Below are 24,866 nucleotides of genomic sequence, written 5' to 3'. Positions count from 1 at the left end.
ACTGCTCTCATGCCCTATGCCTTGAGATGAGCCTTGGTGGCGCAGCGGACTAAAGTGCTGTTAATTAGCACTTAGCTGCCTTAGCTGCCTGCTGCCTGCAATTACTGCAAGTTCAAATCTCACCAGGCTCAAGGTTGACTCAGCCTTCCATCCTTCCGAGGTAGGTAAAATGAGGACCCAGATTGTGGGAGCAATAAACTGACTTTGTATAAAAAAGAACACTGCTTGGGGGGGGCCGAAAGCCCTACTAAGCAGGTATATATAAAAGTATGAAGGCTATTGCTTAACGTATTGTAAGCCACCCTGAGTCTCCAGAGAAGGGTGGCATATAAATCGAACCAATAATAATAATACAATGATAATAATATTTGAAATTTCATGCCATCAAAATCAAACCATGTTTCTCTCCGATTTCAGGACCACAATTTTGTGGTCCTGAAAAAATGCAAAGTGGGTAGACTTGTTCAAAACATATGTGAATCTTTTGACATTTTCTAATAAACCTATGTTACATGGATGAGCAATTTGTTTGGGATAAAAGCCATGCACCGAATTTAAGTGGCAAGCCAGGAGCTGAAAAAGTAAATGGGATTAAGCTGCATATTTAATTTTATTTAAGTTTAAGTAATATTAATTAATATTACTTTCCCTGCATTTCAAATCCCCTATCATAGAAGAAAGTATATAAATTTACTGGAATTTTTGAAGATGTTCTATCTACTGTATTTTTCGGAGTATAAGACACACCTTTTTCCCCCCTAAAAGGGGGTGAAAATTTGGGTGGGTCTTATACACCAAATGTAGCCCTGCCCACCCACTGATCCCCACCATTTGGCCTCTGCCTCCCAACAATTTACCTCCTTGCAGCAAGCAGCAAGAAGAAACAGCCCATTTCAGCTTCAGCACAGCCTAATTAGCATAAATTGATTGTCCCTTGGATCGGCCTCCCGACTCTCAGCTGTTTCAGGCTGCAGGGATTGCCATTGCCTATTGCTGTGCAGGCCTCAGCTGTTTGCTGCAAGGAGGTAAATTGCTGGGAGCACATTTTTCTTTTCTTGTGCTAATCAAGCTATGCTGAAAACAAAAATGAAAGTAAAGCAGACTGTTTGTTGTTTGCTCCAATGAGACAAATTTGCTGGGAGGCAGAGGCAGATTTCTTTTTCTTGTTTTCCTCACCAAAAAAGGTAGGTGCGTCTTATAGTCTGGAGCTTCTTATACTCTGAAAAATACAGTAAGTCTGTTCATTGACCATAATAAAGGACTGGTTGTTTAATTTTCTGGTTGCTTGCTAGATGCAATCTTGGATATATGTAAGAATGTTCAAAATGTTTTTTTTTTCCTGAACATCTATTTTTCTCCCTACCTATTCTTTTTTCTGTTAAAAAACTTGTAGTGATATTTTTCAGAATTAAATTTGACATTTTTGATTAAGAAGAAACAAGCAGAATAGGGAAAGCCTCCATGTTACTCTGATAAAATCTTAATACTTAATTATCCGTTTATATTCATGAAATGGGAGCTAATATCCCCAAATTCTCTATACTCCTAGTCCCTCCATTTGAAAATCAATATCCTTCATTTAATAGGAAGACAAACTGTTCTGTTTATAGTTTGCATTTTAAGACACATGTACAGCAGAAATCTAGGAACTTCCAGACCAGTGGTGAAATCCAATTTTTTTTACTACCGGTTCTGTGAGCGTGGCTTGGTGGGCATGGTGTGGCTTGGTGGGCGTGGCAGGGGAAGGATACTGCAAAATCCCCATTCCCTCCCCACTCCTGGGAGAAGGATATTGCAAAATCTCCATTCCCACCCCACTCCAGGGGAAGGATACTGCAAAATCTCCATTCCCACCCGACTCCAGGGGAAGGATACTGCAAAATCCCCATTCCCTCCCCACTCCTGGGGGAAGGGTATTGCAAAATCTCCATTCCCATCCCGCTCGGGGGCCAGCCAGAGGTGGTATTTGCTGGTTCTCCAAACTACTCAAAATTTCCGCTACCGGTTTTCCAGAACCTGTCAGAACCTGCTGGATTTCACCCCTGTTCCAGACCAAGAGTATTTTCCCTAGAAATGCAGTGCTGTTCCTTCCTTTAATAGTCTGTTTCCTTACTAAAGGAATGGGTCAGAAAATCACAATAAAATTTATTATAAAACCAACATGCTCAAGGCACAATTTATCTTACAGGTTGTCATGCAAAACCAACCATATTCATAGAAAAAGCACCCTGTTGGTCAGACAACAAGAAAATAGAATGAATCTACAAGAGAATCTGACAAATTGGGGAGTTATTAGTTGTAACTGGGCATCTTTATCCTTACAATAAAGGCAATAGAATAAAACATGGCCTAATGTTTCAGTAACTCCTTCAACGCAGAACCAATTCTGTTTGAATAGAATTCCCCCCAAAGAAAACTGTTGGAAAGGCAACAATCTTAACAAAGAGTTCTTCTGAATTTGGGAGTCGTTTTTTTAAGCTTAAATATCTTGCTAGCTTGAAGAAAGAACACCTTTTAAGTTATGACAGACAGAATTATCTATCTTTCCACATCCATCCAGTTTTGGAGTTCTTACTTAATCCAGCTCAATTGTGATATACTCAAGCTCACTTCTCCAGAAAAACTATTAATATTATTGCTTCTAGCTTCTCAACACTTGGGAAATCTGTGTTTAAAATGTTTGCCTCCTTTGAAGAACAGAAATTAATAGCATCATTTTGAATGATAGTTTTTTTTTTACTTTATGTTAAGCTAAGGTATTGTTCTGCTTCCCTAAATCACTGGAGATCACTCTAATTTGGGCCATACAGCACAACAAATTGTTTAGATTGTATTTGCCACTTTTTCTTGAGGAAAGGAAGGAAGGAAGGAAGGAAGGAAGGAAGGAAGGAAGGAAGGAAGGAAGGAGAGAGAAAGAAAGAAAGAAAGAAAGAAAGAAAGAAAGAAATAAATAAATAAATAAATAAATAAATAAATCCCTTAGCTGTTAGAAACAGTAGACATCGTTTTTTTACCATCAGAATTCTATTCCTCTCTCTCTCACCAACGGAGCTGCTTTTCACAATCATTTTTACTTCTTTAACCCAGATTCTTCCAGCTGAGCTCACTGAGGCACTAAGTCGCTGTGGGACTTGTTTGGAAGTTACACCAAGGAGCAAATGGCTTTTTGGATAATGTAACACTTGAGAAATATTCCTTGTACTTCAAAGTCAGAAGAGACCAATACAAGTTGTCAACATCTGACTTCATGTACAAAACAGAATCACACAGAAATTCAGCCAGTTGCCTCTTGCCTCAAGCAGTGATGGGAGAATATTTCCGTTCTTATAGAATTTGCTTGATTCTGAAACTGCAACAGGAAAATAAATAGACAACGAGCCTTTAACATCTCTACACAGAGAATCATAAGGTGGGTGTTGACTTTTACTCTCTCCTTATTTATTTAAACTGCATGTTGCAAATATTTTGAGGGAAACAGGGTTAAAAGGAGATGAGTGTGTTTTTAAAACTGGAAGAAGAAATATCAAAAATTTCTGCAATGCTGATAATACAGCTCTCATTAACTTAAAATGCAAATAATCTAAAAACTTTATTAATAAAAGTGAAGGCTCATACTCGGGGAAAAAAGCTAGATTAAATATAAAGAAGACCAAACTAATAGCAGTAAATATGCTAATCACTCCTAGGATTGAATTTGTAGCATTTAACTAATAGATACTTTCTGCCTTTTAGGATTGGATATTAATTAGAAGGGAGCTATCAGACAAGAAGTAAGCAGCAGATTAGCACTTAATAGGATAGCAGGGAAATCCTTGGAAAAGATAATCAGATATTATGACATTTCTGTACAAAGATTAACACTATACTAGCATGGTTTTCTCTGTGATGCTCTATTAATATAAAAGTTGATTTGGATCTGTAAAGAAACATGATAGAAAGACTATTGACACTTAAACTTTGGTGTTAGAAAAAAACTCACGGAAATATCATAGATTACCAGGAGGAAAAAAAAAAGAAGAAATGGCTCTTTAAAAAAAGATCAATCTTGAGGCTCAAACTATTATATTTTAGACACATGATGCAAAGTTCCTTTGAGAAATCCATAATGTTGAGAAAAGTGGAAGGAGGGATAAAAGAAGAACCAGCAGCAAGATGGATGGGTTTGATTATAAGAGCAATGAGTGCTCCGTGGATAGACCTAAAAGGTCTTGAAAATAGATCATCCTTGAAAAAGTTTATTCATGTGATTTCTAAAGAGTCAACACCCATTTGGCGGGACTTACTCACTTTACAGCGTGCTGAAAGTTTGCAATGTTTCTTCCTCTTTCAAAAGTACCAATCCAAAGTTTCCAAAAATGGGGAATATGATCAGTGGTGGGTTTCAAAAATTTTTACTATCGGTTCTGTGGGTGTGGCTTGGTGGGCATGGGTAGGGGAAGGATACTGTAAAATCTCCATTCCCTCCCCACTCTAGGGGTAGGATACTGTAAAATCCCCATTTCCTCAAGATCAGCTGGTGTCAGTTTTGGAAGACAATTTTCTTTTTGCTTCTAAACTGCCACATATTTTAGCTGGGGAAGTTGGGAGGGGGTTGTTGTTGGAGCGATAGAAAGTTAGTCATAACAACATTCCGTCTTCAAGGACTTTTGCCTGCATCTGATGCAGACTGCCTGAAGATTGTATCCGATGGAGTGTGAAGAGTTGATTGGACAATGTGGATGAACTTGTGGATGTGGGGCAGGGCTGTGAAGTCTTAGCTGGGTGGGGGAAACCTGGAAGCTTTCAGATTCGGGTTTTCCCAGATGTGCCAACATGACATCTCTAATAAATTGAAACTTTGAGGAACCTCAGGCCTCAGAGCTTTATTTTGTTGGTGTTCCTTGGAACCCTGACAGCCGGGACTTGGAAGGCAGAGAATAGATGGGGCAGAGCCAGTCAGAATTTTTACCACCGGTTCTCCGAGCTGCTCAAAATTTCTGCTACCGGTTCTCCAGAACTGGTCAGAACCTGCTGAAACCCACCTCTGAATATAATCAGAGAAATCAACGGCTTTCTAAGAATAGGTTTGTCATCGTCTGATTAATTTCATTAAAAGTCTCAAGCAGCACAGTCACTGTAACACCAGAGCACTGAACAAAATTAGTAGCATTTTTAAGCCCTTATCAAGTGTGTAGAATCCAGACAATTTAGATAACTTCATAAAAGAAAAATGAAACCCCATTTTATAAGAACCTCCATCTATGTCTGGCGTCCCCAAACTTGGCAGCTTTCTGACAAGAATTCTAAGAGTTGAAGTCCACAAGTCTTAAAGCTGCCAAGTTTGAAGACCTCCGATCTATGTGTTTTAATCCAAGCAACAGACATCTTGTATGTAAACATTTTCCTGCTGCAGTTGATAGAGAATTTTTTTTTTCCTCCATACCTTGTTCTTAGGCTTCCTTGTTGGGGCAACCCATCATAAACAGATAAGACATCAAAATCTTCCTCTAGCGCAAAGGACTGGAAAACAAGTTGAATTCTGTTCTGCTCTTTGGCGGTGATTGTCCAGGTACAGTTTGCATAATTTGGATAGCCGTACGGGAACCCCGGACTTTGTATTGTCCCGTTTGGACCTTGCAAAATGTAACTGCAGTTCTGGGCTGGGAGAGAAGAAGAAATACAAAGCATATTTAAAATGGCATTATTTTTTCCAGCATTCCATATAGGCAATTCAAGAATTATTGGAGAATAATATCAAGCAGGATATAGTGACTAGTCCCTGGTACAGTTGTATAAGTTAAAGTTCCCTTCGCACATATGTGCTAGTCATTCCCAACTCTAGGGGACAGTGCTCATCTCCGTTTCAAAGCCGAAGAGCCAGCACTGTCCGATGACGTCTCTGTGGTCATGTGGCCAGCATGACTCAACGCCAAAGGTGCACGGAACGCTGTTACCTTCCCACCAAAGGGGGTCCCTATTTTTCTACTTGCATTTCTTACGTGCTTTCGAACTGCTAGGTTGGCAGAAGCTGGGACAAGTAACGGGAGCTCACCCTGTTACACAGCACTAGAGATTCGAACCGCTGAACTGCTGACCTTTCGATCAACAAGCTCAGCATCTTAGCCACTGAGCCACCACATCAGTGGCTAAGGTATAGGAGACCCTTAAATTTGGTTATTTCAAACCAATGTACATGCTTAATTTCTTGACTTATTGCTATGTATTTTGGCTATTATGAAATCCTATAAAAATGTTATTTGTCAAAAGATAACAGCTAATATAGAATTTAAAAGAACATGACACAGTTTTCTTATGGAAGCTAAACCCGTGTTCTTCATCTTAAAATCTGAAGGAAAGATAATCTGTGGAAACATATCCTCTATCCATCTATGGTTCTGATTGTATATATAGTGATACAAGTACAAGTGTTATTTATATATACCAAGCCACGTTTAATCAATGTAATAATAATAATAAAAGTATCAATAGAAATGGGCACTTTGGATGCAATCCAATGGTGAAGTCCATTTTTTTTTACTACTGGTTCTGTGGGCGTGGTTTGGTGGGAATGGCAGGGGAGGGGAAGGATACTGCAAAATCTCCATTCCCACCCCACTCTGGGGCCAGCTAGAGTTCGCATTTGCCAGTTCTCTGAACTACTCAAAATTTCCACTACCAGAAAGCAGCTTTATGTGGAAGAGCATACATCCTACAATGATATCATTAACCTATGAAACAACATCTGCCTATCCCAGATCTTTGGGAAGGACTCAATAGGTGGATAAAAATGTCAAATCCAGTCTAAATGGCTGGCTGACTGTGTAATTTTACGTTTTACTGTGTAAACTGTAAACATGCCTTAGAGATTGGTAACATGGAGACAAAAACATTGATCTATATAATAATAATAATAATAATAATAATAATAATAATAATATAATAACAACAACAACAACTTTATTGTCATTGTATGTGTATACACAGTATACCCATACAACTAAATTCACTTAACACCCAAAGACCAGGTCCAACACACATAACAATCCCCAAACACACTCCCACCTACCACAATTCCCCACCCCTAAACCACCCAAACATCCACACAACAGACCAAGTAATGCTGTCCAACAGCTCACTGGTGGTGGCCCTTTAGTTCATGGTTGAGTGCAATTATAGCTCTGGGATAAAAGCTATTCAGAAAACGTGTGGTCCGAGTTTTAATTGTTCTGTATCTTCTGCCAAAAGGCAACAGTCCAAAAAGATTGTAAGCAGGATGGGAAGAGTCTCTGAGAATGTTATGCAACTTTGTCAAACAGTGAGATTCGAAAATGTCGTCCAGGGCTGGTAGCTGGAGTCCGATGAGATTCTGGGCAGTTTTAATGATTCTCTGTAGAGCTTTTTTGTCTGCTACAGAGCTGCTCCCATACCATGCAAGAATGCCGTATGTCAGGACACTCTCAATGGTGCTGCAATAGTAGGCCAGAAGTAGATGCTGAGATAGATTTATCTTCCTGAGCATTCTCAGGAAGTACAGCTTCTTCTGTACCTGCCTAGGGTGCTGGTTGTATGGGAAAGATGAAGGAGAAGGGGTGGTAGAAAAGAGAGAAACTGTTCATCAAGCATGGAAGGAAAGGAGAGAAGGGGAAACAAAACCCAGAGAAAAGAGAAATAATGGTGCCAGTTCTCCCCATGCTAGCAAACACTACTATAAACACCCCCCTTTTTTAAAAAAAAAAAATTACTTGGAACGCCAAATAGTGTTTGTCTTGAAAGGAAACCCATAGATTTCTTCCTTTTGAAAGTGACTTAACTCCAGTTCTGTGGATGGTTGCTGATATTCTGGGCTTCCTCCCTCATAGATCTTTGATGTCCATATTGATCCCAAGAGGAGAGATTTTCTATAGCTGGATTATGCAAATGCCCATCTTTATTAGAATGGCTCCAGGGGGACTACAGAAGACTTAGTCATGCCATTAAATCAAATCAGCCAAGGGAAGCTACACTGTCTTTTACAACAGAAATGAATCAAGGGAATTGATACATCAATAGCTTCCTGGGGGCCATTTGAGTTGGAAGAAACTTGGTTATGGCCCTATCTAGTTATATGATACAATAAGATATGCTGCCTTGGACTATGTCTGAGAAAGTCAGGCTGAAATCTTCCTTTAAACAAAATGTTCAAATTGATTCTGTTTGGCCAACTTCACAGGGTAACTGGCAAGATAAATTTGGTAGCGGGGAGAGGATTTATTCTAATTAATTCATCTTACTGCTTCATAATGTTATGTTAATGATTATGATAAAAATTTTGTGTCAATCACTCCCACATGCTTATTATATACAGCATATTTTGAAATTCAGCATCAATTCTCTTTGACAGGAAATGAGTAAGAGAATCTGGCTACCAGAAAACAGTTTTCTCTCAGTACAACATGTGCCACTTTTGCCTGTTTTGGAGAGATATGGTTCAATTCCATGTACAAAACGGTACTTCAATTACCACTTTAAAATAATAATAATGAAGGGGGAAAATAGTATTTTTGCTTTCAGCAATTGCTATTTCATACTGTCCAAGCATGTCCTTCATAACTTAGGCTTCTTTTGCCTAAGAGAACTTTGAGAGAAGTCCCTTATACACGAAATATATATGTTTATAAATATGAAACAAACAAACAAATCTTCAAAATGTGAAAGAAGGCAACAGAACTTCAGAAAGACCAGACCATTAGTATCAAGTGAAAGAAGTTAAGGGTCCTTCAAATTGGTCAAAACACAACCTTCTGAGGAGAATTTGGAAGTTTGGACTCAATAGTTGAGAAGTAAAGAATACATTCTAATTAGTAAAAACTGTGGAGAAAGAAGGCAAATTTTCTCCTTCAGTTTCAAAGGTCAAATTTGTTTCTGTATTGTTTAAGGTGTTGGACCAGGGCTGGAGAGAAACCAGGTTCACTTCTCCACAGAAACTCCCAGTGACTTTAGGCCAGTTCTCCTCTCTTGCTTCACTGAGGTATTGTTGTGGGAAGAACATGGAAGGAGATACAACTAAATATGCTGCCTTCAGCTCCTGAATAAAAGCTGGGAAATATATATAATTACTAGTTAAGATAGAGCTCCTGGATGGTGCTTTCAAATAATAACTTCCCTCGTTGTGAGGCCAGTAGGATGCAGTAGTGGAGGTACAGGATTAAGACTAGGGAGACATAGGTTCAAGTCCACCCTCAGCCAGGGACACCCATTGGCTAATTTTAAGACCAGTCATTCTTTCAGCCCACAGCAGAGTTGCCATGAAGATAAAATGAGGAGAAATGTCTACAGTATGTAAACTGCCTTGAAGTCTTGGAAAAGAGGCAGGACAGAAATCTAGCTAACAAACTTCTATAACTCCGGGAAAACCTGGAGTTCATTTTCTCCAGGTTTTTTTGATAGACAATGGAGCTCCCTTTCTCCCTGGCAACTTCCATCCTCCCATCAACTCCCATTCTCAAGGCTGTCAAAAAAAAAACACAGTGGCAATGTAAGGGTAGAGCAAGCAAAGACAGAGAAAGTAATCTGATTTTCCAACTTTTAATTTCAACCATCAGGAAATGTCAGAAAGACATTCAGATAGTAGCAATTTAGAAAGGCTCTGTCGCCACAGGGATGTCACAAGTCTGCCAGATGCAGGCGGTCTCCTAATTATGTGCTTCCAAGTTTGCTCTCCTTTGATATCCTAACACCAGCACAAACAGCCAAACTTCTATATACTGAAGGGCTAATTTTATCCCAAGAATTAGTCTTTTCACATTCACCTCTATACAACGATCAGCTTGTCTTTCTTTAACTTTAAAGAAATCAAGGAAGGCCAGATTACTCCTCTTTATTCTAGTCTTTACCAGGTGTGCAATTGCCATAATTCTCTACCCAGAGAATTTCTGCTAAGGATAATGGTAACATCTAGAGCTGTGATGGTGAACCTATGGTATTGGTGGGAAATTGGCAAATGAGCCGTTTCTGGCCTCCAGAGGGCCTCCGGGGGGGGGGAGGCCATTTTCCCCCTCCTAGAAAGACTGTGGAGCCTGGGGAAGAGCAGAAAACAGGCCTTCCGGTCCCACCGGAAGTTGGCAAATGGGACGTTTCTGGCCTCTGGAGGGCCTCTGGGGGTGGGTGGAAGGCTGTTTTTGCCCTCCCCAGGCTGCTAGAAAGGCTCTGGAGCCTGGGGAAGAGCAAAAAACAGAAGTTGGCAAACAGGCCATTTCCGGCCTCCGGTGGGCCTCTGGGGGGGTGGGGAAGGGTGTTTTTGCCCTCCCCAGGCTTCTAGAAAGGCTCTGGAGCCTGGGGAGAGAGAAAAATGGGCCTACCGGGCCCACCATGCAATCATGTGCCAGGAATGGGGAGTCTCATGCGCATGCACGGGGGTGGGGTGCATAGAATTATGGGTGTGGGCACACATGCGCGTGACACCCCCCCCTCTGCTCCTGGCATGTGATGGCAAAAAAATTAGCCATCACTGATCTAGAGGTGCGAATCCCTTGTGTAGCCACCAAGGTTGATTCATTATGACGTGTGTGAAGCCACAGCACTTGTTTTCAGACACAAGACCTATTTGAAGATCATGAGAATGGAACATGTAAGAGTTATCAAGAACAGGCCACCTAGTCTTGCCTCTGAGATGCAGACACCACCATACATCCTCACATGGGCTGGCACCTCCCAAATACATGGTCCTAATCTGTAACCCAATCAATCGATTTGCTTGTTGGTGTTGATACATGAATATCCTTTTTCACCCAACTCCCCTTTTGATCAATCAGTGTCGAGAAATGCAGAAATAACATTGATGAAGGGATGCAAGAAGCACTAGCAGGTCTGTTAAGTGATTAAAAAAAAAAAGAAAGTAAACTATTAGCCCAAGGAGCTGCTGATTCAGTTCTACAGAGGAACTATTGAGTCTGTCATCTGCACCTCTATAACTGTCTGGTTTGGTTCCGCAACCCAACAAGACAGACACAGACTTCAGAGGATCATTAGAACTGCAGAAAAAACAATGGCTACCAACCTGCCTTCCATTGAGGACCGGTATACTGCACGAGTCAAAAAGAGGGCTGGGAAAATATTTACAGACCCCTCACATCCTGGACATAAACTGTTTCAACTCCTACCCTAAAAACGACGCTATAGAGCACTGCACTCTAGAACAACTAGACACAAGGACAGTTTTTTCCCTGAACGCCATCACTCTGCTAAACAAATAATTCCCTCAACACTGTCAAGCTAGTTACTAAGTCTGCATTACTATTAATCTTCTCATCGTTCCCACCCATCTCCTTCCACTTACGACTGTATGGCTGTAACTTTGTTGCTTGCATCCTTAAGATTTATATTGACTGTTTCCCTATGACTATCATTAAGTGTTGTACCTTATGATTCTTGACAAATGTATCTTGTCTTTTTATGTCCACTGAGAATGTATACACCAAAACAAATTCCTTGTGTGTCCAATTACACTTGGCCAAGAAAGAATTCTATTCTATTCTATTCTATTCTATTCTATTCTATTCTATTCTATTCTATTCTATTCTATTCTATTCTATTCTAGTCTAGTCTAGTCTAGTCTAGTCTAGTCTAGTCTAGTCTAGTCTAGTCTAGTCTAGTCTAGTCTAGTCTAGTCTAGTCTATTCTATTCTATTCTATTCTATTCTATTCTATTCTATTCTATTCTATTCTATTCTGTCCTGGCAAAGGAGGGAGTGTGAGGCTGAAAATAACCATCCCTTGATACTAATGGATATAAATGGGGGGAGGCGCAAATCCTTCTGATTTTACGATTCTGTTATAATACCTGATAATAATACAGCAGAGTTCTAGACCTAGCCTGCCTTGAAAGGCTGACAGTTACTTAAAGAACAGAATTAATCCCCACGGGGGATGAGTAAGAAAAGGAAATAATGGCAATAATTGGAGAACCACTTGGATGTGGTGCTGAAGGTGCTGGCCTAGAAATTAGGACAGTGAGTTTCTGTCCTCCTTTAGTGATGAAAGCCGGATGGGTGACTTTGTGCCAGTTCCTCTCAGCACAACTCACTTCTCAGGGTTAAAATGGAATGAAATAATTTATTTGGTCAATGACCAGCAAAATTTTAAAACAGACAATACTGCACAAAAGTAAAATCAAACAGGTAAGATAAAATACTAGCATAACAAGCAGCCTCTATAATAAAAATGTAACATATGCTATTATAATAGCATGTAATAATAATAATAATAATAATAATAATAATAATAATAATAATAATAATTTGTCATTGTAGGTGTATACACAATATATCCATATAACGAAATTCACATGACATCCAGAGACCAAGCCCAACACACATGACAATCCCCAAACACCCCCCCACCCACCAGAAATTTCCCACCCCTAAACCACCCAAACATCCACACAACAGACCAAGTAATGCTGTCCAACAAGGGATCGCGACCACACCAGCAGTGCAATTTTAAGGACTATGTGAAAATTTTAACCTGGACGCTGGCAGAGCAAAATCAGGAGAACAGAAAATGCAAGTATTAAACTTTAACTCTGTTTAAAACAAAGAAAAAAGATGGTGCTTAAGGGTGTTAAAACGAAACTTACAAGTGAAAGTGATTGTTAAAGCTGCAACATTGTAAAAGCTACTGGATTACACGGCAAGAAAAAGATTTAAAGTGCTAGTGAAATGAAAAAGACTATGGTATTGACCTCAACTACTTTAGACTTCTAAATTGTGTGGAAAATTATTGGATTTATTGACCTGATAACTGAATAAACTTAAAGTGGAAACTGAAATATGGCTGACATCAAGGATGGAGGATCATTACTATATGAGCCAGCAAATTCACAAGTTGTGACTGTAAAGGTTTTACAAGAACTTTTAAATTTCTATACTTCTGCTATACTGGAATCAATTGAAAGGACTATTCAAAATTATAATTTGGAGAACAACAATGATTTGCTGGCTGGAAAAGAGGAAGAAAATCAAACTAATTTGTCTTTGGAGTAGGGAAAAGAGGCTGTCAGGAACACGATGGAAGTTAGCACACTGAAAACGGAGGTTTTGGCAGAGGCTTCTATGCAGTTAACTGAAAAACAGCAAATAGACTCTTTCCAGCAGACTGATTAACTTTATCATGACAATTCTTGGTTTTATAGATAGAATCAATTTTTAAGGAAGGAAGTGACTGATTATATAAGCAGGAAGAGTCGAAATGGAGGTTTCAAAATGAAGGAGATAACTTTTAGAAGAGAGCGATTTTCAAAGATGCATCAGTCTCAAATCTACATTCAAAAATTTTCGAAAATAAAAGCAGGGGGAGGAGCAATGCTGAAGGAGAAAGTATTATTGAAGAAGGATTGGAAAAAATATAGAAAGAAAGGAAGAATTGAAGATTAATTTCTTTTGGGGAGGATCTTAATAATAAAGTTGAAAAGTCTATTGAAATTAGCATTTATTTTTTAAGTTTAAGTAAAAATGGATAGTTTTTTTAAAAAAATTACTGTGGTATTAAAATGATTAACTTTAAAGTTAATGGATAGTTTTCTGAAAGTTTTGAAATTGATATTTTGAAGAATGAATTCAAGAGTTAGAAATAACTCAATGGATTAATAGTATCTTTAAGGTTATATTCTGAAGAATATTCTATTGAAGTATTTTTTTAAAAAAAACTTATTGAAGTACTAAAATGGTTAATTTAAAATTGAATGGATGCAAAATAATATTTTCTTTTTTTTCTTAAAAAGATATGCTTTAAAGAAAGTTTTAAAATGTTTAAATTAGAATTTTAAAAGGGGAGGCTGATGAACAATTTTTAAAAGAGGAGTTAAAGAGGGGGAGGGAGTTTTGAATCTTGTAGTAAGTTAGTATATTTTAGCTTCTGTTTAGTTTAATGCTATACCCTGTTTTTGCTCTGGGAAGTTGGGGGTGGGGGTGGGGAGGGGGGGTTGAAGGTTGTGTGGGGATAAAATGGTTGTCTAATTTTTAATATAATTAAAAGATAGATTAAGGTATTAATAAAGAAGTAAGAAAAGTGGGGGAAATGTTATAATAAAGGAAATGACAATATTAAGATATGATAAATATTGGAGGAACAAAAAGAAGACTTAAAAGATGTATTCAGAAGATATATTGAATGATTGATTATGTATTGTTTGTTTGTTTGTTTGTTTATAAAATAAAAAACTATTTGATGAAAAAAAAGATTATGGGATGCAAACCAACCGTTCATTTCAGTGTACTAACAGTAGCTGAAGACATTTTTATGCTATCATGGGAAACAGTATGAGGGCGGGGGGACCCTAATAGAGTACCATAATATATTTCAATTCAATACACTCACATTATTTTATTTTCATGGTCTTAGCAAAGAAGTATTTTCAAATAGATACGTCCAAAAGAAGAATGGTTTGCTGCAGAGCACAGGGGAGGGGATATCATTCCTTCGCCAGAGCTGACAAACAGGAAGGCAATATATTCTCCATCACAATAATAGGTGTGATCTTGGATTATATTGAACAATAATGAGAGGAGTCAGAAGGTATGGGAAAGAAATGAAGGAGCTGCAGGAGGTTTCATTCACATTCAATAATCTGGTTGATTGGCTGCTGTTTGATCATCCATCTTCAATTTAAAATTTCACATTTCAAAAAAGGTTCAGAAAGGAGTTCTGAAGAATGATTATTGCCTGTTTCATTAGTAAAGTGTTTATATTTTTGCAATTCCCATGTCAGAATCTATGTATCCTATTAGCATGCAAGACTAAAAGCGAATGTTGGCGTTTTCCTTCATAATCCTCCAAGTATTCTGAGTTCAGAAAACTTCAGTTAATCAAGCTTTCTCTCTCATACACAAACACACCAGAGGTGAAATGTAAAATTTCTTACTACCAGTTCTGTGGGCGTGGCTTGGTGGGGAGGGGTATTGTGACTGGGTGGGCGTGGAAAACTTTTTTTTTTTAACTTTTCAAAGAATTTTTTCTAATGCTTTGAAAAGCCTCTGCCGATCAGGAAACTCAGCTGCAATCGTCAGAGACTTTTCAAAGCATTTTTTAACCACCTCTTCGGCCAAGAGGTTGCAGAAAAAAATGCTTTGAAAAGCCTCTGACGATCCCAGCTGAGCCGCGCGATCATCAGAGGCTTTTTTTTTTTACTTTTAAAAGCATTTTTTCATTGGAAGAGGTTGTAGAAAAAATGCTTTTAAAGGTAAAAAAAAAAAGCCTCTGATGATTGTGGGGCTCAGCTGGGCATGGGGTGTGTGTGTGTGTGTGTGTGTGCAGGGATTTTTGCATCCCGGTCCAGAAAGGGACGCAACTGGTGAATCAGGCGAACCTGATAGAAAGCTCCCCTGGCTACAGCCATCATATGGTTTTCTAAAGACAGCCGTGCATCCAGGAGAATACCCAAGTTGCGAGCCCTCTCTGATCTCAAGATCTCGCCCCCAATAGTCAGCGATGGAGCTAGCTGGCTATATCGGGACGCCAGAAACCACAGCCACTCAGTCTTGGAAGGGTTGAGTCTGAGCTTGTTTCTCCCCATCCAGATCCACACGGCCTCCAGGCACCAGGACATCACATCAAGGGCATCACCTCTAACTAACTAAATGAAGAAGTTTTCTTTTTTTAAAGATAAGCTTTTATTAAAGGCTTTCTCCTCAACATTTATAACTTTCTTTGTCTTAACTAATCTCTTAATACTCTTGCAAATTAGAGTTTCATTTTTTTCTCTAGCAATCATCCAAATTCTCTATCATGAAGACACTCAAAAAAGGCCAGTAACCTTTTTGGAGCACAGAACATCCTTTATTGAGCATTAATTCACTATCTTGCTAAACATGGGTAAACATGATTCATACCACACCAAAGACCTTGGCAAAAATTCAACAGTCCCTTTGTTAGGCATCACATTACAAATGTAAATGGGTGTGGCTATACTGCTTCAGTTCTGAAGAGGAGGACAGGAAGAGGATTGAGAGGAAAAATAAATGTGGCAACAGTTGCTTGGCAACTACAGGACATGTCCTTTACAAGTGGTTGAGGAGCATTACTGTTGTAGCAGATGTACATAGCCTCTTCCTCATTGTTGGACTCTTTCCAAGGTGCAGAAAACTTCAAAAAGGGGCCAGACAGAAACAGTGAGGATCATCACAATGACAATGTAGATTGATTTTTTTTTTTTTTTTTGCTGATCAGGTCAGAAGAAAGTCTAAGACTTATAGTGTTAATTGGGAATAGATTAGTTTTAACTATAAATGTTTGAATCTAAACATCAGTTTTGGAAAGTTAGAAAAAGTGAAAATTTCAATCCTGGGCTTACTCTAATTTATAATGTATACATAGAACTTTTCGTAGCTTGGTTCCTTCCAGAGGTTTTGGACCACTCTCCCATCAGCAAAAACCTGCATGTCTAGTGATGTTAGTCAGGAATTGGACTCCATCGTTGTTTTTCTCCCCAATTGTCATTCAGTCTGATGAAAAGATTTGCTTTAGATTTAAAAAAAAAAAGAGGAGATGACCAGAATGTCCTTTAATTCTGTACATTATCACCTGCAATCTGCAACCTCCCAACAAAGTCCCAAGGAAACCCACTAGGAGGAAACTCCTCTCCTTAGCTTCCCAGGGGGGTTTGTTGTTTTGTTGTTTTGTTGTTTTGTTGTTTTGTTGTTTTGTGGTTTGGTTTGGTTTGGTTTGGTTTGGTTTGGTTTGGTTTGGTTTGGTTTGGTTTGGTTTGGTTTGGTTTGGTTTGGTTTGGTTTGGTTTGGTTTGGTTTGGTTTGGTTTGGTTTGGTTCGGTTCGGTTCGGTTCGGTTCGGTTCGGTTCGGTTCTCATACACCTAAGGATGAGTTTTGTGCTTGATAAACTGTGGGAAAATTTCCTTCTGTAGAAACTCAGAGAAAAAAAAATCCTGCTAATTTATTAGGCTCTTGCAACAAAAAAAGCATTTATTCTCACTTATAGTTCTAACATAAACAACAAAAGAAAAAATACTTTTCTCTCAAGTTATGACAGAAGTGAAGTTCTACTGAAGCCCATTCAAAGAGAAACTTCTGTGGCAAGTCAGTTCTCAAGCAAAATTGTAACTTGGTTTTTCAAAGCAACTTTGCCAAATGTAGTAGTGGTAATAGTGATATGATGATTATTTCATTTTTTTTTCAATAAGATCTTGTCTCTTTTCTCAAGAACTTTTGGTTCTTTCCATGCCTCAGTATTCAATGAACATAAGATTGTACCCGCAATCTTCTAATTGTAGATTAACATTTTGAAGTTCAGCATCATGTAGGTGTATTTAATGGCAGAATTCTATTCAATTATCATCTTGTCACTGCAGCAATGAATGAAGGAACTGCTGAAGAGGAGTTGAAGTGACAGGAAAGGAAAGTAAGAGATCCTTATTTTAGGAACATGATGTGTTTTCAGTTATGACTAATTCATGAAAATGTGGTCCCACAACTTGTTAACAAAGCCATAGTTTACCCAACCAAATTTTCTGTACTGAGTTATTGTAGTTGTTAGTTGCGAAGTTGTGTCCGACCCATCGCGATCCCATGGACAACGTTCCTCCAGGCCTTCCTGTCCTCTACCATCCTCTGGAGTCCATTTAAGCTCACGCCGACTGCTTCTGTGACTCCATCCAGCCACCTCGTTCTCTGTCGTGCCCTTCTTCTTTTGCCCTCAATCTTTCCCAGCATTAGGCTCTTCTCCAGTGAGTCCTTCCTTCTCATTAGATGGCCAAAGTATTTCAGTTTCATCTTCAGGATCTGGCCTTCTAAAGAGCAGTCAGGTTTGATCTCCTCTACGACTTACCGGTTTGATCGCCTTGCAGTCCAAGGGACTCGCAGGAGTCTTCTCCAGCACCACAGTTCAAAGGCTTCCATTCTTTGGTGCTCAGCCTTTCTTATAGTCCAAGTACTGAGTTACCACAACTTAATAAATTAAAATGTTGTTGGCTATTTTGTGACTCACTGTGTCACAGGAACTCATTAGAAATAGAGTCCTGGAGAACTCTACAGTATTCCAAAACTCTTACTTCATAAAGCAAATGGTTTAATATTGGAAAAGAATACAGTTTTGGAAATTGTACATTAACAATATATAAGTAAGCTCCATCTTTTTCAGTAACCCAATTAATCCAATTATCATTTGATTCAACAAGAAATAATCCTGGTTACAATTGCTTTGTAACAAACTATGTATCATGACTTCACTGATGCCATTTTTAATTTTCAATAAAGTTAATATGTCTTGATACCATCTATACAATCATCGCAAGGGTTGCCTGCAATCATCCCTAAATCGCTGTCATAATAGTTATAAACAAAATACTGTAGCCAATGGATTCAACATAGAACAAAAAAACAAAACAAAACACAAGAACAATTGTCAATAAACAATACTGCATGAACAACTCTAGATGATTCAGGCTGCATATCATGGAATACAGCAAGAACAAACTGAATATTAATCTTTAGTTATCTATATCTTAGGCAAACTCTCCCATCTATGCTCTCTAAAGGCAGCTATTAAAAGCAAAATTTTATTCATTCACCAATACTCAATATCTATTCATGCTTTTAAGTTATATAGACCTCTTTGTTCTGAAAAGGAATAAGCAAAACATTCAAAAATAAAAGTTGCAGATGATAGTCTATCAGAAGTGGCTTTCCCCATCCCTATGATATCCAGTTCAGACTGGTTCTCAAGACTTCCCAAGATTCAAAATAGATCTATACTTAACTGCTTAACTGCAGGCATGTGTCAGTAAAATTCAGAAGAAGGCACCATACACACTTTTTAAATGTTTATAGAAAAGTACAAAAAAATTGATGTATAAAATTTGATTGATAATAAAAATACAATATTTTCAGTGAAAATGATAACATGTAAGGAAGAACCATATACAGTGGTGGAATTCTACTGGTTTGGACCGGTTCAGGCGAACCATTTGCTCTGACTTTCAGCTGTGAGCGAACTGGTTCTCTCTTTTTTTGAAGTGGGCCCCCCACCAGCCCCTGCGTTATACTTACCTATATTTCTGCTTCCGAAACCCAGCTGATCGGGGCAGCAGAGTGGATTGCCGCTCTTCAGCTGTTTTCCTTGCTCTCAGCAACACAGAAGTTCAATTTTCTACAAAGTGCACACACACACACAGCGCACGCTCAGGAAACCGGTTGTTAAACTGGTAGGATCCCACCACTGACCATATATTTTGTTTGCTTAATAGCCAAACCAAATTCATGACCTGCCCCCCATTTTTTGACCACTAAAGCCATAACATCATGAAATCACAAGAAAATTAAGAAACTACACGGTGTTTAAATATGAGGAAGGGGATAAAAGAGTCTTATCCTGTTACACACAGATTCTGTTCAAGAGTAATTGGGAGAAGAATTCTATATTTGAAACAGGGGTGTGAAAAATTGTGTCTTGGTAAAGTGGGAACATTTGCTATTGTCATGTATCCAATGCATTCAGGCAGATTCAATCTTTTCGTTTCTGCTATTGCAGTTAATCCCTCTGAGCTCTTGTGTTAGGTTTCAGTAAAATATATATATATATATATTTTCGATGAGTACAAATGCTAGATTAGAAGCATGAGTAGAATTTAGAAGTCAGGCTTGAACTAGACACAATGTACAGCCAGGATCCCTTCAGTAGAGGTCTTGGCTTCTTGCTGCATAAAGATTTGACTCCTTCTCCTTCTCCTTCTCCTTCTCCTTCTCCTTCTCCTTCTCCTTCTCCTTCTCCTTCTCCTTCTCCTCCTCCTCCTCCTCCTCCTCCTCCTCAGCCTACAATCTCATCTTGGAAGCCTTCTGGGTAATGAATAATGCAGGGCAATTCCATTTGCTATAACTTTTAATCAAAATTCGCCAGTACATAGAAAAGTGTACCAAGGGGGAAAGTGTCTGTCATTTTGCCTGTTTGCTGCTCTCTTATCTCTTAAAGAAAACATGTGTAAAACTCTCCACAGTAGTCCTGAAGGCAGGAATTCTTTTTCCTGCTTGTTTCTTGCCCAAGGCATCCTGCAAAACAGCTCCCTCTGGTACCCAGGGTCATCTGCCTAAAAGAGCTCATGCACAACTCTGGCAGTTTTTCCACAAGAGAGGCTTAGCAACCATTCATACATCATCTAAAGAATTACCGGGAAGTGTGTGGTCTATAAGACATGGTTTGTAACAATCATTTTCATTTCTCTCACCAAACAATAGTTCCAGGACCCTTTGGGAAGAATCAGGTCAGCCAATAAAACAGATATATTAGCCAATATAAATCTGAGCATGACAAACATTAAAGGAAAGGAAAGTGTGACTTTTTTTTTCAGGAGAAGGTGCAAGATATCCAGTCAGTTCTTGGAAAGTTGTGCTTTAAGGTATTGTATAAGATTTAGTTTCCTTTTAAAGCATTCAACAGTGAGTAGGAAATGCTTTATTAGCAAGTAGCACCGGTGGCTACCAAATTTTCTCCCCAGAATGTGTCTGAATTGCAATACCACAAGAAATGGACATGTTCTTCTAACACAGATTAAAACAGCTATTTTCTCAGAAGATTCCACTTTTGGACAGAAGCCTATAATAGACTTCTTTGGAGCTGAGAACACTTAAGAAGAAGCAGTCACAACTGTACCTTTAACAGATCCTTCTATCTCCTTATCCCTGAAACCTTTAAATGTGTTTAATTTTTTAAAACATATTTGCACTGCCGCATTATGGACTGGGCGTTTAGGATGATGAGTCATGAAAGCTTGTAGTATTAAGTATAAATCAATGACCACAATCCTAGTATGGTTCTTCAGAATTTCCCAAAATCCCTTAAAACAGTTGACCCAGAATGCGTTGAACCTGCTGAGAGAATGTTCAATTTGGGATTTTCTTTCTTTTCTTTCTTTCTTTCTTTCTTTCTTTCTTTCTTTCTTTCTTTCTTTCTTTCTTTCTTTCTTTCTTTCTTTCTTTCTTTCTTTCCTTCCTTCCTTCCTTCCTTCCTTCCTTCCTTCCTTCTTCCTTTCCTTTCCTTTCCTTTCCTTTCTTCTCTCTCTCTCACACACACATTGAATAAACAGCAGAAAATTTTTTACATAGTCTGAGCCAGTTGTTAGAAATCTGCAAGTCCAGCTACTACAAAATAGTCAAGTTTAATTTGGAAAATGTGAAGATATAACATTTCTATGTTATGTTATGGATATTACCACGTATTGTTTGTTTCATAAATATCAATTTAAAGAGTACTTCTTGTCTCAACAGGGAGACTAAGAAACAACTCAGAGGTGCTATATAGCCAGTGGAGCTATAATTAACTATACAGTACTTAAGTGAAACTGAAAACTTTCAATTCCAAAAATGTAACAACTGGTGAAACTCTTTCCTTTGTCTTGCCCAAGAGTATCTTTCTTTTTGTTTTTTTTTATAAAAAGTTTTTTTTTATTTTTTACACAAACACACATACACACATACAATGTATTTTTTCTGAACAGAGCATTGGCCAGTTCACAAATTTAAACAATTTTTAGTCATTTCAATTAAATTTACAATTTCTATACTTCTTTTTTGCCATAATATTTATTCTCTCTTATTTTTTTTTAAAAAAACCAATATTACCCTTCATCCTAACCTCTTATCTTAACCAAATTCAATTTTTCTCTTCCATTCTATGTTGTACCCCTCAAATTTAAGATCTAACCTAATATGATTCCTAGTATTTCCTTATATTCCTTTATTATAATTACTGATGTTTTCCATTGTCATCTATTTCAATATCCATCATTTTAGTCAGTGGTGGGTTCCTCCCAGTTCGGCCCGGTTCCGCTGAGCCGGTAACGGTGATATGATGTCACCGAACCGGTTCTGCCCCCCCTGCCCCTCCGCTCCCCCTGCATTATCTTACCTTTTATTTGGCCCCACCCCCAATCTATTGCTGCCTCCTGAGTCCCAGCTGATCGACTAGAGGGAAAAAAACTGTTTAAACTCTTGCCGCAGGGCTTCAAAGGGCCGCCCTACAGCTGATCAGTGTTAAAAGAAAACAAATGAGTAGACCAATGCCTGCAAAAATAAATGAGTAGACCGGTGGCTGCAAAAATAAATGGGTAGACCAGTGCCTTCAAAAACAAATGAGTAGACCGGTGCCTGCAAAAATAAATGGGTAGACCAATGCCTGCAAAAACAAATGAGTAGACCGGTGCCTGCAAAAATAAATGGGTAGACCAGTACCTCCAAAAACAAATGGGTAGACCGATGCCTCCAAAAACAAATGGGTAGAGCGGTACAGCTCTGCAAGCAGTTAAAAGCCTGGTAGACCAGTACTTCTGCTAAATCCTAAAGATGACCATCACATGACCATCAAGCCACGCCCACAAAATAAGCCACGCCCACAGAACCGGTAGTAAAACAATTTAGAACCCACCCCTGATCTTAGTCCAAATTAATTAATTATGTGGTGTTACAATCATTCATTTCTTATAAGGATAATAAACCCAATTGTTTTATAGCATATATTTCCTTAACTAATACAATCCTACATCTTAATAAAAGTCAATTAATTATATAGCTTTTTTTCTTTATATAATCATCATAAACCAAATAGCCCATGTATTTCTTTATATCAATTCCAGGAATGTAAACATGAATATCACAATTATTGCAATTTCCATACAATCCAACTTCTTAAAAAGTCAGTTAATTATGTAGCCATCTTTTCTCTTTACATGATAATAATAAACCAAATAGCTTTCCCCATATATTCCTCAAAACCACCACTTTCATTTCATGATTTAGCTACTACGAAGTTCATACCTGAAGATGGAATTGAACCTGGGTTTCCTCAATTATAGTATAACATTATATCCCATTCAGGGGTGAAATCCAGCAGGTTCTAACAGGTTCTGGAGAACCAGTAGCAGAAATTTTGAGTAGTTTGGAGAACTGGCAAATACCACCTCTGGCTGGTCCCACAGTGGAATGGGAATGGGGATTTTGCAGTATCCTTCCCCTGGAGTGCGGTGGGAATGGAGATTTTGCAGTATCCTTCCCCTGGAGTGGGATGGGAATGGGGATTTTGCAGTATCCTTCCCCTGGAGTGGGATGAGAATGGAGATTTTGCAGTATCCTTCCCCCAGGAGTGGGAGGGAATGGGGATTTTGCAGTATCCTTCCCCCAAGAGTGGGAGGGAATGGGGATTTTGCAGTATCCTTCCCCTGGAGTGGGATGGGAATGGGGATTTTGCAGTATTCTTCCCCTGGAGTGGGATGGGAATGGAGATTTTGCAGTATCCTTCCCCCAAGAGTGGGAGGGAATGGGGATTTTGCAGTATCCTTCCCCTGCCACACCCACCAAGCCGCACCACGCCCACCAAGCCACGCCCACAGAACCGGTAGTAAAAAAAAATGAATTTCACCACTGATCCCATGCATTACTCAGGATCTCACAAAATCCAAAACACTTGCTATTTATTTATCTTTATTCACTTATTATTTATATGCTACCTACTTAAGAACTTTAGGCAACTTACAGTGGGCATAAATTAAGACTAGAAACTGAGAAACTGTGAGTTCTAGTGCTGGCTTAGTCAATGAAAGTTGGATGGGCCAGTCCCTCTCACTCAGCCCAACCCCCTGATGGGATTATTGTTATGGAGAAAATAAGAGGAGAGAGTATTAGTTATACTTGCCACCTTAAATTATATTAAAAATATAATAACTTTGGGACCAGTGTGATCTCTGGAAGGATGATGTTTCAAAAGGTGGGTACCTTAACCGAAAAAGCTTTATTTCTGGGCCCTGCAGACATTCATTAGCAAAACTTCTCCTACCAGATTGGGTAAAAAGAACGTTGTCTTACCTGAACGTTCCTTTTCAGCTTCACTGCGAATGCAATCCACACATGGGTTGTTTTCCCCATCGCTTATCTCTGACTGGGTAATTTTTCTTGAATATCTCCCTTCGTGTTGTGGCCACGCCCTGCTGTCCCATGATGCATCAGTCTTTGAACGAAGGCGCGACCACCTAGGTGAGGATTAAAGTCAGGTAAGTAACACAATGGAGCCACAAGGATGGAGCCACAAGGGACTGAACCCAGTAGGAGGATAAAGAAACAAAGGAAACAAATGCAACCATAGGGTGGGGGTGGATTGCATTCGCAGTGAAGCTGAAAAGGAACGTTCAGGTAAGACAACGTTCTTTTTCCAGCTCACTGCTCATGCAATCCACACATGGGATATACCAAAGTTCAGATCCCAAGGGTGGGAGACAAATCGCTCCCAGTGGCCTGGCCTGCAAGAACACTCTGCAGAACACGTCGTCCGAATGAAGCCTCTGCTGATGCGTAAGCATCGATCTTATAGTGTCTAATAAATGGCGTAGCAGAGGACCAGGTGGCAGCCCGGCAGATATCCGAGACCGACGCCTGCGTAGCCCAAGCGGCCGACGTTGCAGCGCTACGCGTAGAGTGAGGCAAAATACGAGGAGGGACAGGACAGCCTCGTTGTTTGTAAGCCGTAGCGATGCACTTCTTGATCCATCTGCCTACAGTAGACGGAGATATTTTTTGACCTAGAGATGAAGGATGAAAAGAAACCAAAAGTGCCTCAGACTTCCTGAACGATTCAGTTCTACGAATGTAACGACGTAACGCCCTACGGACGTCGAGGGTATGCCAGTCCTTCTCTCGTAGGTGCTTGGGCGAGGGACAAAAGTCCGGAAGCACAAGCTCTTGGGCATGATGGAAATAGGTGTTTATTTTAGGCAAGAACGTAGGATCCAGGCGCAAAATCACGGTATTGGGCTGAAAGATGCAGAGATCTTTTCTAATTGACAGTGCGGTAAGTTCGGAAACCCGTCTTGCGGAGGTGATCGCCAAAAGGAAGGCCACCTTGTAAGATAAGTACTTGAGAGGAAC

General features: G+C 39.1%; 1 protein-coding gene across 2 annotated transcripts in view; it reads right to left on the bottom strand.

Annotated features, from left to right (window-relative positions):
• CSMD2 (CUB and Sushi multiple domains 2) overlaps nucleotides 1–24,866 on the bottom strand; it is an 822,245-nt gene that overhangs the window by 739,017 nt on the left and 58,362 nt on the right. For both annotated transcript variants that reach the window (XM_034413370.3, XM_034413371.3), the window contains exon 2: nucleotides 5,423–5,639. In XM_034413370.3, the coding sequence (XP_034269261.2) occupies nucleotides 5,423–5,639 (217 nt within the window). The remainder of the gene's footprint in view (nucleotides 1–5,422; nucleotides 5,640–24,866) is intronic.

The sequence above is a fragment of the Pantherophis guttatus genome, chromosome 10 (assembly GCF_059756535.1).
Source record: "Pantherophis guttatus breed Tessera chromosome 10, ASM5975653v1, whole genome shotgun sequence".
NCBI lineage: Eukaryota > Metazoa > Chordata > Lepidosauria > Squamata > Colubridae > Pantherophis > Pantherophis guttatus.
This window is presented reverse-complemented; position numbering and strand designations above follow the sequence as displayed.